Source organism: Anabrus simplex, chromosome 3, assembly GCF_040414725.1.
Source record: "Anabrus simplex isolate iqAnaSimp1 chromosome 3, ASM4041472v1, whole genome shotgun sequence".
NCBI lineage: Eukaryota > Metazoa > Arthropoda > Insecta > Orthoptera > Tettigoniidae > Anabrus > Anabrus simplex.
Window position 1 is genome coordinate 77,765,723 of NC_090267.1, and position 18,912 is coordinate 77,784,634.

Below are 18,912 nucleotides of genomic sequence, written 5' to 3' on the forward strand. Positions count from 1 at the left end.
CGTTGTTAGCCTTGATGGTCCAGGTTCCACAGCTTTGGAGAATACGACTGCTCCAATCCAACAAATCTTGCAGTTTTAGTTTTTTGCTGTTCTCTGTGGTCTTAAGTAACATTGTAGTATACCTCTTTATCTCTTTCCTGTCGTTTCTGTTGTCACTGTTGGCTGAAATAAAAATCATTAACCTCCTCTAGTTCCCTTAAATTAACTTTGAGTTGAATTTGAGTTCTTCTCAATTATCATAAGTCTGATCTTCCTCCTATGTATCTCCAGTCTGTTTTATTCTTGTGAGTCATCATCAGTGCTAGCAATAGTGTCATCAGTAAAGAGAGGGTTGTGAATTTTTCTTCCACTGATCAAGATACCACCAACTCTGTTATCAAGTGCTCTCATGATATACTAAAGTAATTTAAAAAAAAAAGTAAAACTGTTAGGTTCTTCAATCTGTTGAAACGAATTCATGAATAAATGCAATTTTGAAACTACCTGAAAAATAAAGGATTTAATAACAGAACTATACCTGGAAAAAAAGAAACAGGTATCATTTTCAGGTATAATTCATGATTGGGTTTCAGGGCTTGTGGAGATTGACGACTCTTTTCCAACATGGTAGTTCGTAATAAAGTCTAAAATACAATACATTCTTATATAATGTTGCATCTCCTAAAATACGAGGACACCATGAGATGGTTCCAGATGGTACTTGATCCCTAGAACATACATAACGTTATAAGGTTCCTTCGGAGCAGTATGGATGGGTAGCATATCAAAACTGTGAATGATAGACAGTGTTGTTGCTGTAATTCACTGCCGGGCTGAGTGGCACAGACGGTTGAGGCGCTGGCCTTCTGACCCCAACTTGGCAGGTTCGATCCTGGCTCAGTCCGGTGGTATTTGAAGGTGCTCAAATACGTCAGCCTCGTGTCGGTAGATTTACTGGCACGTAAAAGAACTCCCGCGGGACTAAATTCCGGCACCTCGGCGTCTCCGAAAACTGTAAAAGAGTAGTAGTGAGACGTAAAGCAAGCAGCATTAATTAATTGTAATTCACTTGGTGAGCGGCTGTCAGATCTTGTGCTCATCCTACGATGCTTGATAAACTGAAACGATTACATGAATACCCAGGGATTCCACTCAAATGTTACAGTGTGCCCTGGGTTAAGGCTTTCAGAAGGAGTTGGATGTTGGGGGTAAATTGTGGTATATGTGATACGAAAATGTGGTCTAGAAACTAGATTTGCTTGGATTATCTGCGTGTCACCATTTATCATAATCATATTGACTGTTCTAGGTTACAGCTGGTCAGCATCTCCAGATGAGTGGGGACCTGAAGCCGGGCGTTTCGGTGGCAGCTCAGCAAGGGATGTACTTCAGTCAACCTCAGGCGGGCTCACAGACAGTGCCCTCCAGCGAGAGCTACTCTGTTTCTCAGTCGCAGACCATCAACTTCACACAGCAGAGCCTCAGGCAAAGGCCAGGTCCGAGGGCAATGGTCGACACGACGGGTGGGCGACAAGCTATGGACCAAAAGTTGCTACAACAGCAGATTCTGCGTATGCAGCAACAGCAACAACAGCAACAGCAGCAGCAGCAACAACAGCAGCATATGGCTGGGTTGGGCCCCAGACCTCCTCCACCTGAGTACAAGGCAAACCCACAGCTGTTACCCGGTATGATGGGTCCTCAACAGCGCTTCCCAGGAGCCAACATGCGCCGTGTTGGCCAGCAACCTATGCCTCCCTCAGGTGGGTCTCATAATTGTCTCTTTACCATACTTTTGATACTAATAGTCTCTCTTTGTGAATTTTTCTTTCTGTCACACCCATGTTCATAAAAACCAGAACACCTTGAAAGATTAGAGATAGGAAGTTCATATTCACAGGACATGTGCATTAGTATGTTCTGAAGAAATGATAAGCATTTCAGTCACCTAGATTCAGCATGTGTCCTGTTGCCTAGTAAGCACTTGGTCCTCCATGGGCACTGATAACTTGTTACATGCGTGATGACATCAACGCGTATAAGGCGCGAATGGCGTCCTGGAGTATAGCCATCCATCTGTTTATGTGTGAGGATGGTACTGTTGTGTATTGGCAGCATGCTAATTGTGGCCTTCAAGCTGGTTTAACATGTAACATTCAGGTTGTTGTACCTCATGTTGAACTTCCATTTCTTTGCATCTCTTCTGTAATAGAATAATTGGCTAGAATGAAAGCATATATTTTCTGCCATCCACATGTGAGGTTGAGCCTTCCTTTAATACTATATTGTGTTTTTTATTATTATTAGCCAGATTGAGTGGCTCAGATGGTTGAGGCGCTGGGCTTCTGACCTCAACTTGGCAGGTTCGATTCTGAGACACATCAGCCTTGTGTTGGTAGATTTACTGGCACGTAAAAGAACTGCTACGGGACAAAATTCCGGCACCTCGGCGTCCGAAAACCGAAAAAGTAGTTAGTGGGGCATAAAGCTAATGGCGTTATTATTATTATTATTATTATTATTATAGTTATTATTGTTGTTTATCAAACAAAACAACAAACTTCATGTACGAGGATTTTACTATGGAGAGCTGGGAACTGTTGCAAATATTATACACCTTTTTCTTATATTTGGCCCTTTTTCAACTTTATTGGGATCAGCATTTGATACGGGTTTGGCTCAGTTTTACAGCCAGATGCCCTTTCTGACAACTACCTTATGTGGAGGGATGTATTCAGTATTGCGTGTTTCTGTGTTGGTTGGTAGCGTGTTGTATTGTGTGCAGATGAAGAGATATGTGTTAAGATGAACACATAACCAATCAGCCAAGAAGTCAGATGGGAATGTAATAAAAGCCTTTCAAATTAACTGTACTACACAAGGGAAATAATCCTGCTTTAAGAGAAAAGACTTAAGTGATGTCAGTAGCAAAGAAACGTAAGAGAACTGAATGCCAGATAAGGAGTATGAAACTGGAACAGGTAGATCATTTCCGGTAAGTGTATTCTTCCAGGATGGTTGTATACTAAGCAAAATTGAATGAATGTGCTGCATAGCTAATGCAGTGAGCTAACAGTTGCAATCAGTAGTATTGTGTAAGAAAGCAGTCAGCTCTCAGACAAAACTATCTTCATTCTGTTTTCAGACCGACTTTGCTGTGTAGGAGTGAAAGCTAGGTGGTCCTCTGATATCTATTTCATAAGTTGGGAATAATAGACATGAAAGTAGTGAGAATGATTACTAGTATAAACAAGTGGGAACAATGGCAGGTAGGTACTCGATTCTAATGATTTACACACTCACATGCAGTGAAAACCTGAACAGCAACAGTTCAACAATGCTAAACAGCAGGGCAGCACTCCTCACAAAATGAGTATTAACACTGTTCCAATTACACTCATGATGGCTGCTGTAGTCACTGGCTCATGGCGATCCTCAGTCCACAGAAATACACACACGCACACCGAACTTTTAGGGCAGTACACAGTCTTCTGTCTTCAGTCCAACTACTCACTCCACATTCAGACGCAACAACAACTCCTCGTTCAAACCTCGGTGGGACACCGGTGACAGCCAAAAATTCAATTGCCCTCTGCCCAGCCACCAAGTCGCAACACACTGAGTCTCAGTCTGACTCCAACACCGAGTCTCACAGTAACTCTAGCACTCACTCCACCGCGGAGTCCAATACCGACTGACTCTCCGTGGCTAGCCTCCCTTTTTATAGCTCGGATGACATGTATCAGAATATTAACATTGTGGCTAGAGACGGAATATTCTCATTGCATTTCCCAGAAACTCACAGGTAAACCAGCCAACGAGAACAATACACGGAAAGGCCAGCCTCATCATGCAGCTCAGCTGGGAGATCCCCGGTCATCTGATCCACAAACCCCTTCCAGGAAGTACCGAAAGGCGCTAATTAAGGGCTGCCACGAAACAATGTTGTTCACGACCCCACCTCTATGTCTCTCCCTGCTTTTGGAAATGTATCGCTTGTTATTTCTCTGTGGTTTGCTATCCCATGTATTAAACACAGAGACCCATCATAACATCATCTATACAAGTCTGACTCGTTGGCTGAACGGTCAGCGTACTGGCGTTCGGTTCAGAGGGTCCCGGGTTCTATTCCCGGCTGGGTCGGAGATTTTAACCTTAATTGGTTAATTCCAGTGGCTGGGTGTATGTGTAGTCTTCACCATCATTTCATCCTGATCACGACGCGCAGGTCACCTACAGGTGTCAAATAGAAAGACCTGCACCTGGCGAGTCGAACCCGTCCTGGGATTTCCCGGCACTAAAAGCCATACGACAATTCATTTCATCATCTATACAGCCCATTAATGGCCTGGACCTGGCAGACTGGTGGTCTTCGGATATGGTTATTAATTGGAATTTTCTCCATACCTGACAAAATATGTTCCTCAGAGTAAATAATACACTTTGTTTGTCCAGCTTATTTCTGTTCATACACAGAATCATTTCATATGTATTTGTTATTGATATTTCTTTATTTGTTTTTAAATAATACCAGTAATTTTGGACTTGCATGTCACATAAAACTCTGTTTTATTACTACTTGTTTTCTGTTATAGTGCTTCCTAATTGTAATTAACCCATTCCCATGCAATTATTTTTCTTGAAAAATGTACCTTAGAATGCAATTATTTTTTTACATTTTAAGTTACGGATGTTAAAGTGTTTACAAAAGCATACTGCATCAAACGGACAACATTTTGGGTTACAGTTTAACTTCCTACAATTAATTGAAGTCTTTTAAGGTATGCTACACCTGAAATATCCATTCACGTGGAGGGAAACTTTACATTTGTTGCACTCGAAGCACGATTCCTTCCTGATTCATGCTGGAAACAGACTTTATATCTCCTTGATGTATGTAGCTAGAAATCTACAGTGTCACATCCAGCAAGTAAAAGTACAATTTTTTGTACCCTTTTACATACCTACATTGCCTTTCGGAACATTACTGGCCAAATTCCAGTTCTAATTGTTCGATCTGGTGAGGTTATGTACGGAGTTATTTTCCTCCTCACTATCGTTTTCATGAGCGGAGTCACAATTCTCAGACACACTATCACTGCTAAAACTACTATCAGATAATTCTGAGTTACCTCCATCACCACTATCAAGAAGAAATTCTTTCTTCTTCCTCCTCACGATGTTTACACAACATCTTGCTCAGTAGCATTCATTTCATGAACAAGATAATCAACTTTAGAAAAAAATGTAGATTGACAGAAAGGCCTTCGGATACTAACATTGGCATGTGATAGCATGACATGACAGCACTATCTAGGAACGTAATTCTAAAGTACATCACAATCGAAAGAAATCAATGGTCAGACAGACGTATTTCCAACTTGAGTACACTGTGACGGTTGTACCCTTCACTGTAGCAGAATGGGTTAAGACATTTCAAACACATTCTTGATTTTGGTCACCATGTAGCTTTTCTAAAGCTTTTTTTCATCTTATTTGCTACTCTAATTTCAGTCTGTCTGTAATGTATCTAAAAAAAGAAAATAACTTATTATATTCTTTGTTCTTCCCCGATACCTTGTACAGTATACATATGTTAACTCTCCGATTGCATTTTAAATATCTCCCACTCTCTCTCTTCCCTTTCTCATTCCAATTTAGTCAAAAAATTATTTATTTCCTGACTAAATGTTTCCTATATCTCTTTGAAGTACACATTTCAACAATGTTGTGTATATGAAAATAAGGTGGTAGTGATTATTGTTTTAAGAGGAAGTACAACTAGGCAACCATCCTCTATGAAAATAAGGTACAAATGGCTTTTAAGTTGACCTGCTTGCTGGTTGTGTCTGCTGAGATAAATACTAAATACTTTTGTCTAAAAATTCTTACTTCCATTATAATGTAAATATCATTTCTGATGCGACAAAAGCTAAGAGCAAATTCAAAAGTTTTTCAAATGTTCACAATACGAGATATTTTAGAGAGATAAGCTGCCTACCCATCATGACATATTGTCTGAAGAGATGTGTCATACATAAAAAATAAGAAAGTCAACTGCAAGCTTGAGAAATGAAGTTCCTTAGATCAGCTGTACAGAAAACAAGGAAAGACAGAATTAGGAATGATCAGATACTAAGCGACCTGCAGGGCAGTGTGACCATGGAAGAAAGGCCGAGTGTTGCTAGGTTGAAGTGACCAGGACATGTTAAGCGGATGCAGCCGACTCAAATTCAAAGGAGGTATTTTGAGTAGATTGTTCCAAGACGAAGACTGATTGGACACCCTAGAAAAAAGGTGGTAAGAGAAGACTTAGAGAAGAGAGGAGAAACATGAGGTGCTCTAGAGAGAGAAGCAGCATAGGGTACCAAGACTGTAACAAATGGAGACACATCGTTCTAAAACATCCTAGTGGGCTTGCTGGAAGGAATTCACGATGATGAAGCCGCCTGTTCTGGTATAAGTCAGGTATCTTCTTCCAGGATTGATGGTAGCAGTCAGTCTGTCTTTCTTGTGTTAGCCCTCTGAGGTTATTAAAGTGCTCTTTGGTCAGTGTATGAGAGTAGATCGAAAATTAATGGACAACTATGTTTTTTACGAGAAACTGTTTGGATGTGGAGGTCCAAAGGTGGCACATAGGAAGTTTGAATCTTATGCTACAGACAGCAGTGGCTCAATCAGGTGCTGCCCTGGCAGAGCGAGCGGTAACTAGTGAGGGCGCATGTGTTAGCATTTTCCAGTTGTGAGGACCAGTGAGATGATAGTGCAGTTTTTGTGAGCAGTAGGAAAAAAACTAAACGAAATTCACAGAGAAATTTTGGACGTGTATGGTGCTGATTGTCTGTAGCATAGCAACATCTTCAGTTGGCGCAGATTCTTTAGTAAAACTTCCGTACCTGGCGGGTGAAAGTTAGGTTAGAGATCCAACATGGTGCAGCTCGGACAACATCACATAACACTCAGCAGGCTTGCCGACTTCTGGACTGTTAGGTCTAGGGAGTGACAAGACCATTGGTGAGGTCTGGATAGTGTCAAGACCACTGGTTAAGTCCGGCTAGTGGTAAAACCATTGGGTAGAGCACTTGCATCCAGTACATGATGATGATAATGATGATGATGATGCTTGTTGTTTAAAGGGGCCCAACATCTAGGTGATCGGCCCCTAATGGTACGAAGTGAGATGAAATGTAATGACAATTTAAAAATCCAAAATCATCCACTGACCAGAATTCAAAATGTGATGATGAAAATGAATGTAAAACAATCAGTGGATCCGACCCGCAATGTCCTACATTCCCAGAAATTAGCGTAAAACAATGGTATTACTGACCAAGGGACTGCTTCTAAAGCACAATCCTGAATCGATGATGCTTGTTGTCTAAAGGGGTCCAAAATCCAGGTCATCGACCCCTCATAATGGTACTTATCACCACTAAAGTAGAACCATGGCATTTGTCATGTTGCGGTACTAATCAAAAGTAGCGTAGACTCGTGGTATTCCACACATTATGGTACCACTCAAGAGTAATGTAATACGCACATGTAACGCAGACCTATGGTGTTTCTCACATTGCGGCAAAACTTAAAGGCACATAGGTGTACTAATCACAGGGACTCATACTATCCCTTGGTGTTCCTCACATAGTGGGTTCTAATCATAGGCAACGCTGTCCCACTGTGTCACTCATATAGTGTTACTAATTACAGGCAACATAAGCCCGTGGTGTTCCGCATGTAGCGGTACTAATCACGGGTACTGTAAAACCCATCCTGATTCACACTCTGCCGCTACTAATCACAAACCTATTATGTACCTAACATAGTGCTACTACTCGCAAGTGTAGTGTACAAGACGGTCACATTGCTTATGAACTTCAATTAAAAATTTTATCTTCGTGAAAAATGTTACATTTTTACATGTATCCTTTAGTTCCTATCCATTAATTCAACATCATTATATGTGATTTCAACACTCACAGCAGGAGTGTACAAGACTGTCACATTGCTTATGAACTTCAGTTGAGTATTCGGGAGATAGTAGGTTCGAACCCCACTGTCGGCAGCCCTGAAGATGGTTTTCTGTGGTTTCCCATTTTCACACCAGGTAAATGCTGGGGCTGTACCTTAATTAAGGCCACGGCCGCTTCCTTCCCACTCCTAGCCCCTTCCTGTCTCATCGTTGCCATAAGACCTATCTGTGTCGGTGCGACGTAAAGCAAATTGCAACAAAAAAAACTTCAATTGATTATTTTATCTTCATGAAAGTGTTACATTTTTACATATAGTATATCCTTTAGAGTGTGAACATTGTCATATATTTGAGTTATGTGTGTTGATAATTGTATACCTTTCGCCCTGCTTTTTCAATCGGTTGATGATAGCACCAAATATGTGTCAAAACTGGCTCCGAATGAAACATATTGTAACATAAGTTTGTGCAACTGTATATCAGTGTTTTGAATAGGTGGAACCTCTTAACTCTCTTTTTAACATTGTGACTTGCAAATAAAGGCGACCTATGGTGTTCCTTGCATGGTGGTACTAATTACAAGTAGTCTCATGGTCCTAATTAGATCATCCCTTGGTCGTTCATTTTAGTCGCTTTTTACGACAGCCAGGGGATGCCGTGGGTGAATTCTTTGTCCGCCTTCCCCACCCACAGGGATTGTGTGTTTGGTCTGCGAGAGCTATTTTATTTCTCTCAAGTCCGCCGGCAAGCCAGTTAGGACCGCCCTATCTGCCACCTGGGATGTGCCATGTGGGTGTATCACCTCTTCCCCTGCTATGCCAGCGTAGTAGGTTCGTGGCATCCGGTACATACCATAACAATTTCCAAAATGGTGGTCCTCTTACTTTTACCAAATACAGCAGGCCTATACCTGGACACGATGTGAGCTCTATCGGTGACACTACGAAACTTGGCTGGTGAATAGGAACACAGCACGAAACTTGGTCGGCCTATAGGAACACAGCAAATGGTTTCAGCTGATTTACACAGTCTCAGTTTTAATTCTTCTATGCAAGTAAGGATACTTCTAGGGGCAGGTTGGCAGGTCACTAGCAATCATAAAAGGAGGATCTCTCCTTTCTACTACATAATATTTATGCAATCTTTTTCCAAAGTATGCCCGTCGGGTACGAAAGCGCCACTGATTTTTTGAAATAGGATCAAATAAACCTTGCTAATGAATCTTGCTCTGACTGACTTGTGATTGTTTTACCAGCACAGACTGTCAGAGGCTTTGAGGTAGCAATTCGAAATGATCAGTGAGTGTTTTTGTGAACCTTGGTACAACAATTCAACAATTTATACGGCATGACAGATTGGGATTTTGTATAGTCACTGCACACTGGGTGCCCAAACCGCTGATATAAGTCATGACTTTCTGAAAAGTGTGGCGATTGGCATACCACTTCATGCCTGAAACAAAGCAGACAGTATGATCTGGAAATATTTAGACTCTCTGTAGAAATTCAAGGCCACCCAATTGACAAAAAAAAAAAAAGGTGACAATGCTCGTTCCAACCTTTCAGCTTCTGTTCATGCAAAAATTGGGAAGTATGACTGTGCAGTACTCCATCAACCACCATACAGTCCAGACCTCCCCCTGCATGAATTTCACCTCTTTAGACCACTGAAGAAATTCCTGATGGATCAATGTTTTGGTTCATGTGAAGAAATGAAGTTGGTCATGTGCAAGTGGGTATGCTCCCAAGGTATGGATTCCACAAATGAAGTGTCACAGTAAGAGACATGTCTCGAGATATTTGGTTCATATGTTGAGAAATAGATAAAACCTGTAGGCCTAGTTTTTTGTTAAAACATTAAATATTGCACAAAATATGTGCATTACTTTTTGATCCACTCCAATATCTGCATTGTACTACTTTGCTGTTTTGTGGATTTTCATTGAGTATGGTTCAATATTGTAGGGCCGATGATGCGACCACAGCAGCAGCAACAACAGCAGGCAGCTCTGCATGGTGGAGGAGGCAGCATGTACATGGGCCCAGTACAGCCTCACCAGCACCATCTGACGGCGCAGCACCGCATGGTGAACCCTACGGGCTCCTACGGTACGGGCGGGGTACGAACTCCGCAGCAGCGCTCTCCTAACGTCAGCATCGGACCCGAGGGACTCAACATTGGGGGCAGAGGAGGTGCCGAGTGGCGCCATTTGCTCATGTCCCAGCAACAGAGTGCAGTCTTCAACCGACCTACTTTCCCTCAAGGTAAGTGTCAGTACTGCAGTTACTAGTTGCATTGCTTGATTGTCACATTATCAAATTTACTTTAGTGGCATAGCACTGAACAGAAGTTCCCATAATGGGGTCTGCAGGCACTTAAGAAAGATAGAGTAAATCATCTGTTTCTCAGTTTTTTAATGTTAGAGATAAAAACTGTAGGAATAGTAAACTGAAGATGTGAATTTAGAGATTAGACTGAATCTTTGAGCAATTCCCTTTCATGAGAGATTTCATCCAGATGCCCGGAGAAAATGTTCCAAAGAAGATCTTTGATGTTACTAGGTCACATTTGGAACCACTGCACTTCCAGCTAATTAAATTAAACCCAATATTGCAGAGTTAATTGTACAAAGGTGACTTCATTATTCACATTAAGCTGTGTTCTGACGTCGGGTGAAAGGGACATGCGGATATGAAATTCATTTGCTGATGGGCAATCAACCAACCCGTCTCTCTTACATTACAAGAAGAAAATTCTTTGGCAGAACTTTCAGTCGAAAGTACATTAAAATGACAGTTTTCACAGTTACAACAAGCTGATTTTTGGTTATATGTTGAACTGTATAGCCAACTATTTATTTGTGTGAAACTGCATTCTCCCACCTCATGTACTTGAAATCAAAGTTAAGAAATAAACTTCAAGTTGAGTGTGACTTAATGTTAAAAAATATCAGACATTAAACCAAATATTGCAGCGCTAATTTTACAAAAGCAGGTTCATTATTCACATTAAGCTGTGTTTAATACCATTTGAATTAAAATACAAGAGTTTGAATTTTGAAACAGAACAGTAAGTATGTTACACAGGAAGTCCATGCAATTTTAATTTTTAATGTGTCTGCGGACTGAAAAGTTTGGGAACACAGGCATAATATTCTTCACACCATAACATATTGATATGACAAGTGAAGTAAATCTGCAGTACATAAGTCTGCTTTTCTAACTTTTTAGTATGAAATCGTTTTCTACTGCATGTTCTGTGCCTGGTGAAGTACTATAGATTATCAGTTCTGTTTTACTGATGCATAATTGACAGTCAGGCTTCACGTATATTAGTGAGATTATTTGTAAATGATGTGAACAGAAGACACCTCAACGACTATGAAGAGTTCTAAATGTGTGAGAAATTATTCAGAACATCATATTGCTCTTCATTATTTTACTTAATATTTTAATCTCATTAGTAGACATGGTTCATACAGTGTTGAACTATAAGAAATAAGAAATGTTTTTTCTCAAAATTGTATATCATGACTTGCACCTCTTGGCAGTCAAGGTGAAATTCCATTTTTCTCAGAACAAGATATGTTGATGTACACTACTTGGTAAACAAGCTGCCCTGTTGAGGGAGCAGATTGCAAAATGTATCTCAAACTGCATCATGGACTGCCGTTGTAGGTCATCAACAGTATTCAGCTGTGTAATCATTGGAATTTATTATTTCCAAAACAATGCCTGAATTGTAATTGTTAAATCTTCACTTATTTTGCACTTACAACCACCTTTCTGCAAATAATGTATTGGTAGTGGTTCTGCCTCAGGTTCAGTGCTGAAATAATGCTAAATGTAGTATCTGTAAGCTTATTGGATATTAAAATCTTACACTGAAATTACAGGGGAGATAAACCTAATACAATGATCACGTACCATACGCCAATATTTTCTCATATAATTGGACTTTGCGAATTGCATGTGGATTTTCACTAGTCCAATTATAACTGTGCATTCTGGGACCCTCAAGATGAAACCAACCTTCTTCGCTCATTAAAAGAAGTGTCCAATTCACAATTCCCTTGCATACGGATTGTAAAATCTACCTACAAAAATTAGTGTGCATTCGGATTAGTAGGAATTAATTTTATTAGCCGCTAGCACACTAAATGAATGAAGCTTGAGTTTTTTAAGACCTCTCACAACAGAACATTGAGAAAAGCGGCGTTCTTGTGCAAGTCACCGAGTCGATTTTTTCTGATTCATTTCCATTCTAACTTGAATGTTTTTAAGCATCACTGGAGCAGGTCCTGTTTGACTGACAGCATAGGTGGCCTCACCGAGCAGAACTGTAAAGTGATGCGTTGGAGAAATATATTTAACTGACTACGGGTATTTATGATATTGAAAGTTTTGATCTTTGTTGTTCTTCTTCCATTAGCATTTCAGTGAATGGTTTGCAAAATATAACTCACATAGTGCTCTGAATTCACTGTGTCATTTAAAAGATATAGGAAGAATTTAATTATCCATCTTGCAATAATCACGTACCATACCCCAGTATTTTCTCATATAATAGGACTTTGCGAATTGCATGTGGATTTTCACTGGTCCAATTATAACTACTGTATGCATTCTGGGATCCCCAAGATGAAACCAACCTTCTTCGCTCATTGAAAGAAGTGTTCGATTCACAATTCCTTTGCATACGGATTGTAAAATCTACCTACAGAAATTAGTGTGCATTCAGATTAGTGGGAATTAATTTTATTAGCCGCTAGCACATTATATGAACGAAACTTGAGTGTTTTAAGACCTCTCGCAACAGAACATTGAGAAAAGCGGCGTTCTTGTGCAAGCCACCGAGTCGATTTTTTCGGACTAATTTCCATTCTGACTTGAATGTTTTTAAGCATCTCATTAGCCAGAGCTCTTTTTGGACATCTCATTAGAAATGTATCCTGTTTCTCACCACTTCATAAACCACTGTACCACAGTACTTTTCGATGGCCAAGCGGCCTCTGGATAATTTCTGTGAAAATTATGTTAGCATTTTTCATACAACTTTTTCTTTAAAAGATACATCAGAACAAGAATATTAGTCTGGTATTCAGAAACAGGCAGCAATTTGGGGTGGTACAAATTCTTCAGAAAGCAGGACTGCGCAGCGGTAATGGGTAGAGTGGCCTAAAGTGAATACACTTAGATGCCGTACTGATGATATTGATTGTTGTTTTATGTTATTGTATTCTGATCTGTTATTTTTCTCGGTGTTGTACCAAATCATTTTAAGATACTTTGTAAGCCTGTATTATGTTTTCAGGCTCATTTCCCCAAGGAGGGTTGCCGATGGTACGGAACTCCCCTGTGAACCAGATGCAGATGATGTCCCAGCAGCAGTCGCTTGGCATGCAGCCTTCTGGTCCTGGTGGCCAGGTACATTTCTTAAAACTATATTTTGGAATTTAATGGTTTTATGATACTTCTTATGATTTTTTTAAATTAAAAAAGATAACTTTCATGACATCATTACATTGAAAATCTTTTGCCACACTGTAACCCACTTTCTGACTACCAAGTTTACATAACCTAGTGTCAAAAATTTCATTTTTAGGTTCCGTATTTAATCACGTCATTGGTTCATATGTACAGCGTTCTTCATTATCTAGCAAATGGTTCATTTGTGACCCTTGCCGGCCAATAAGTACACTGCAAATGGTTGCATTCAGAGGAGTTACACAGTCTCGGTTTTAATTCTTCTGTATAAGTAAAACTACTTCTTATCAGTCCCTGAAAAGTATAAAGGAAGCATCTCCCCTTTCTGCTGCTTAAGATATTGCTGCATATCATTTTCATATGTTTTTTCTCTTTCCTACGTATCCCCACTGGGTACAGAAGTACCACCAAAACACTTTGCTGAGAAGTTGGTGACACTGCCTGCCTGCCTGCCCCCACCTCCAGTAGGGAGCCTTGTCACAACACTTCAGTTTGTTTCTTCCCTTCTTCTGGTCCTTGGGCTGGTCTGAAACAATTCTCTGATCCATCTCACCTTACTCTATCCACTCCAGTCTTCCAGTTAATCTATATACTGCAGTACTCCATGCTGACCTAGATCATCATACATATCACCTTGCTGTGCCTTAGGTAGACTCCCATATACCATATTTACCCGAATAATCCCCGCCGTTGAATAATGCCCGCACCCTCATTTTAGGAAAGCCCAATTTGGAAAAGAAAATGAAATGAACTAAAATTCCTTCCATCGAAAGAGTAACATAGGCATAAATAAACATTTTGTATCACTCCGCGAGGTCCACGTTGTCTTTACGCAAATATGAACACGTAAATTTACGGATATAGCTGCTTTGCCTGAGATGTTAAAAATACATTATCACTGCTATGAAATATATTTTCCATGAAAATGAGCAAGTAGGCCTACTTATGTGACTGAACTTGCAACAGGCTTGATTCCCTGTAGATGGGAGGATTCCTTGTCTCTTGCATCACTAGAATCCTCTCCTAAATTACTTACAAGTTTGTCACACTCCACGTCTAAAACACTTCTCACACGTGGTCTCTTTTTACTGGACAGTAACACGAACGGTGATGGATAATTTTTTTCGTGCAATGTAAACACTTGAAATAGACACACTGGCGAAATCTGATGTTAGTTTTGCAATACAGTAAAACCTCGTTAATTCGAAGTCTTTGTAATACAGAAATACTTCCAATTACATGATTTCCGAATTAACAGCCATCTTGTAATTCAGAAATGCCAACCCTTGCCAGTTTTTGCGGATTCTGCTTTTCTGCGTACTGCGTGCTACGTGATATTGTGGCGTTCCTTAAAACGCTGAATACAAAAGAATTACGATTTCACTCTATTTTCAACTGTGAAACACACTATAGATACACCGAAGTGAGTGAAAATGCAGAGAGCTACCCCTGCACGTTCTATCGCATTCTATCATGACGCGGAGAAGTTTTGAATTTAAATTACTCTGTAAAATACGGTACTATTAAAAAAATGTAAAGTCAGTGTAGAATTAAAAGTCTGAATTGTTTTCCATTTAAATTTAACATATGGGGACAGTTTTCTTCCATATACGGTTGCACAAAGCAATACTGTACACTCAGCATCAAAAACTAGATGAGGCAGGAGCGTGTTGGCAACCTTGACACAAATAAAAACCACACCCCAATTTCGTGCCTCAAAATTTTAAAAAAATATGCGGGGATTACTCGCGTAAATACGGTATCTCACTCCTTGACCTCCTGAGGAGATTCTGTGAACTTTTAATTATTGTGCTGGGTTGGCCTGGTGTGATGCCGATCGCCACACCATTCTAACCTGGACCAATCTCTTCATTGTTACATGACATGACTATCACCCCTTCTTCTCTTCTTTGCCTACCGATTTTTCCACACCTGTCGGGTCGTGGGTGCGAACTGTGTCGCAAATGGGGATTTAGCCCTGTTTTACGGCCCGATGCCCTTCCTGACGCCAACACAATGTGGAGGGATGTAATCACTATTGTGTGTTTCTGTGGTGGTTGGTAGTGTGTTGTGTGAATATGAAAAGGAGAGTGTTGGGACGGACACAAACACCCAGTCCCCAAGCCGGAAGACTTAATTAGAAGCGATTAAAATCCCCGACCTGGCCGGGAATTGACCCCGGGACCCTCTGAACCGAAGGCCAGTACGCTGACCATTCAGCCAACGAGTTGGACACATGACATGACTATCACATCCTATATCAATCCTAATCTGTTTGTCATACTGATCCTTTGCTATCTTGGCCATCTTTATCCCATACACCTCCCTCCAGTGCTAAATCAACAAGGCCTGCATGTCTCAGAATGTGACCTTGGTTGATTTATTGCAGAGGTATCAAAATTCCTCTACTTAATGATTTCATTTCCTTGTATTACATAGTGTGTGTTACTTAAGTAGTGATGTTTTATCTTGATCTGTTCTTTGTGTAGATGCCGCTGAGTCTGCAGATGTCGCAGTCCATGTCTGTAAACAGTGGGGCAGGTGGAGGATCGCCTCATCACCATCCACATCACAGCCACATGCAACAGCAGCAGCAGACGGGCTACAGTGGCAGCCCTGGCGGTGCGGGAGGAGGCAACCCTGGTCCCCCTCACGCGTCACAACAGGCCCCGGCCTCAACCGTCGCCTCGCAGGCTACTCCCGACTTCAGTCTCGAATTTTTGGAACACTTACCTTCGGGAGACTCGAGTCACTTTTCGGCAGCTGCACAGGAATTGCTCAATTCCTTGGACTCGGCTTCATCATTTAATCTTCAGGATATTCTTCAATAAGAGTGATAGTCGATAAACAGGGTCTGGCCCTGTAGTATAGTTACCAACAGCAAGATGACAGATGTAGCGAGTGATAAAGTGATTAGGTATGAACTAATTTTTACATCAAATCTTTGGTATAAAACAGAGAGTTGGAACACTTTTTGCAGTTAGAATGTTGAAAGACAAAGGAATAAAAATCTGTTGGAATTTTGTTTTGTTTAAGTAGATGAGGCCTGGCAGCATCTGTTGATATTGTGTTATTAAATCACTATTGGTTATTTGTAATACAACAAAGTTTAACGAGCCAGTCCATCAGAACATTCCAGTGTTTGTTACTTGTTGACACAAGCTCTCTGTTACGATTGCATCTTCAATTCATGATCTGCGTCTTGTGGCCAGCAACAGATCAGGATTTTATCTAGCAATTGGTTCGATTGCCATTCATTGATCTCTTAGTTTTAAAAGTTATATTGTGTTGGCAGTAACAGTGATAAGTTGTGGTTCTTAAGTTCACCTCCAGTTGAGTTAATGCTTGGATGTGTGCTTGTCATTTGGAGGAGTCGAGCTTGTTCTTGTGATAAAAGGAAACAATTTCTTGTCAGCCCTTCTGAAGACTTGAGTTGTAGACGAACTCATTGTCCCTAAATACAGGCAGGCGTTATTCCTATGGTGGATTCCAAGCCCTTTTGTTGATATTTATGATATAAGTAGAGTTGTAATGGATATCTTAATATTCAAACGTCAGCCAAAGATATTTACGCTATCTCTGTCAGACATGGACTTGTGATTAGGGCCAATAATGCAGATTTACAAACCAATGCTTTATTTAATGGTTGCCTCCTTTCCAGAACAAGCATCATGCATAGTTAAAGATGGCGTCTAATAAAAATAAAAATGAGATAAAATCAGAGAGGAGGAGGAAGAACCTAGAACCTCTCCTTCCTAAGTGTTTTGTACAAAATATTTTGAAGTTGGTGAACATCTAAGGATGCTGGAACATGCATTCACCTGAGCCTGTGTTTGAAGTAAATTGAAAATATTCCAGGCATGCAGAAAAAAGTGAGTGAATATGTAGTAACATGATGTTGAAAAGTATCATAAAATATGCAGCATAAGGTATATGTCTTACAATTTCTGATAATCTTACTTCTTTAACACTTTAATTGTTAAAAAATTCTGTTAAATGTATCCTGTGTTTCCTCTTGCATATAGGGCACTTAAAGTGAACCCTTTAGAGATGACATCAGCAATTAGAATATTTTTTTTAAGTGGCTGCTGTGATTCCACTCTAGGACGGTCTTCTTCTTGTGTGTTTTCCTTCTTTATTTCCCTAGGGGATCTTTTTATAGTCTGATGCAGCCATTGTACTTTGTTTTCTATTTTCCGTAAAGGACAGTAGTTTTTACTGTTACACCCCCCTCCCCCAAATCTAAAAGTTACATCACCACATACACTAAGAGCTTCCAGATACTTCAAATCATTTGTTCACCATCAACAAAGTCAATGTAGTCAAAAGACTGTATCTATATTTGAATACAAAGGCATGTGTACAAGTAGGTTTAGCTTTAACTTCTTTTTCTTCCTCTTCCTCTGTGCATTAACATCTGAGGTAAATTTTGAAATATTTTAGAATTTTGTGTTCTGGACAAAATAAATATCAGCATGGTGTTAAACGAATAAAAGAGCTTATGAAGTTTGCCTTAAGGGTCTTAGAAACAATGTCTATTACCGTATTAACAAATTTATAAAAATAGCTAGAGAAGGCTAAAACTACAGTAGATTATCTTAGCAATGTGACACAGAATAAAATGATATAACATAACTCAAGGCAGCTCCAAACAGCTGGCAGTATTTGAATTATCAAGTAAATTTATCTAATGTTGGTCATTGACTGTGAAGTTAGTCTGGGTTACATTCTACAGCAGATCCCAAGATTGAAGGTTTCCACTGGCACTTGATCATTGTCAGGATATTTACTGGAACTTTAACTTTACACCTGGTTCCTTGTCACTAGTTCAGCTTAAACATTGTCAGTTATTATGGAAAAAGCAATCAGTAATATAACACTCTTCTGAAAATGACTTACATAATTGTCATGTATTTACTTCAAGTCAGCAGTTTTATCTGGAAAAGTATTTGAATTTGAGTTAATACAGGTAAACTTTACACTGAAAAATTTCCAGCAACAGACCAGTAATGTGTTTGTTCAGAGCTCATGCAAGGGAATGATGGTACTGTCAACTGACATAATCTTGCAAGTTATCACTGTTGTAACCTTTTATTCCGTTCACCCCAGCTAGACCACATGTTAAGTAACACAGTTATCTATGCATTAAATAATGCAGGTTTTGGAATGCACCGGCTATACAGTGTATTTGTAATGTAGTTGCCTCCATTGTAGGGCCTCGTTGTAGATCATTGTGCATTATCAAAGAAAGTCTTTTGAAAAGTCTTAACAGAATGAAGCATAACATGAAAAGAGATTATTTTATTATCAATTGTCAGATGATGTCGTGAATAGAAATAGCACAGAAAGTGGGGGACAGATCAAATAATTACTGATAGGCCTGGTCGCTCATACACTATATTACACTCTTACAGACTATGAATCTTATTGTCGAATCCGTATTGATGGTTGAACTTCTTATATTGACTAGGAGGATTA

The 18,912-nt window shown here is 40.0% G+C and overlaps 1 protein-coding gene across 2 annotated transcripts in view; it reads left to right on the forward strand.

Moving 5' to 3' along the window:
• mam (mastermind) overlaps positions 1-16,639 on the forward strand; it is a 313,135-nt gene extending 296,496 nt beyond the window's left edge. For both annotated transcript variants that reach the window (XM_067142572.2, XM_067142573.2), the window contains exons 3-6: positions 1,289-1,742; positions 9,913-10,212; positions 13,262-13,374; positions 15,924-16,639. In XM_067142572.2, the coding sequence (XP_066998673.2) occupies positions 1,289-1,742; positions 9,913-10,212; positions 13,262-13,374; positions 15,924-16,265 (1,209 nt within the window). In that variant the 3' untranslated portion in view covers positions 16,266-16,639. The remainder of the gene's footprint in view (positions 1-1,288; positions 1,743-9,912; positions 10,213-13,261; positions 13,375-15,923) is intronic.
• Positions 16,640-18,912: the final 2,273 nt, after the last annotated feature.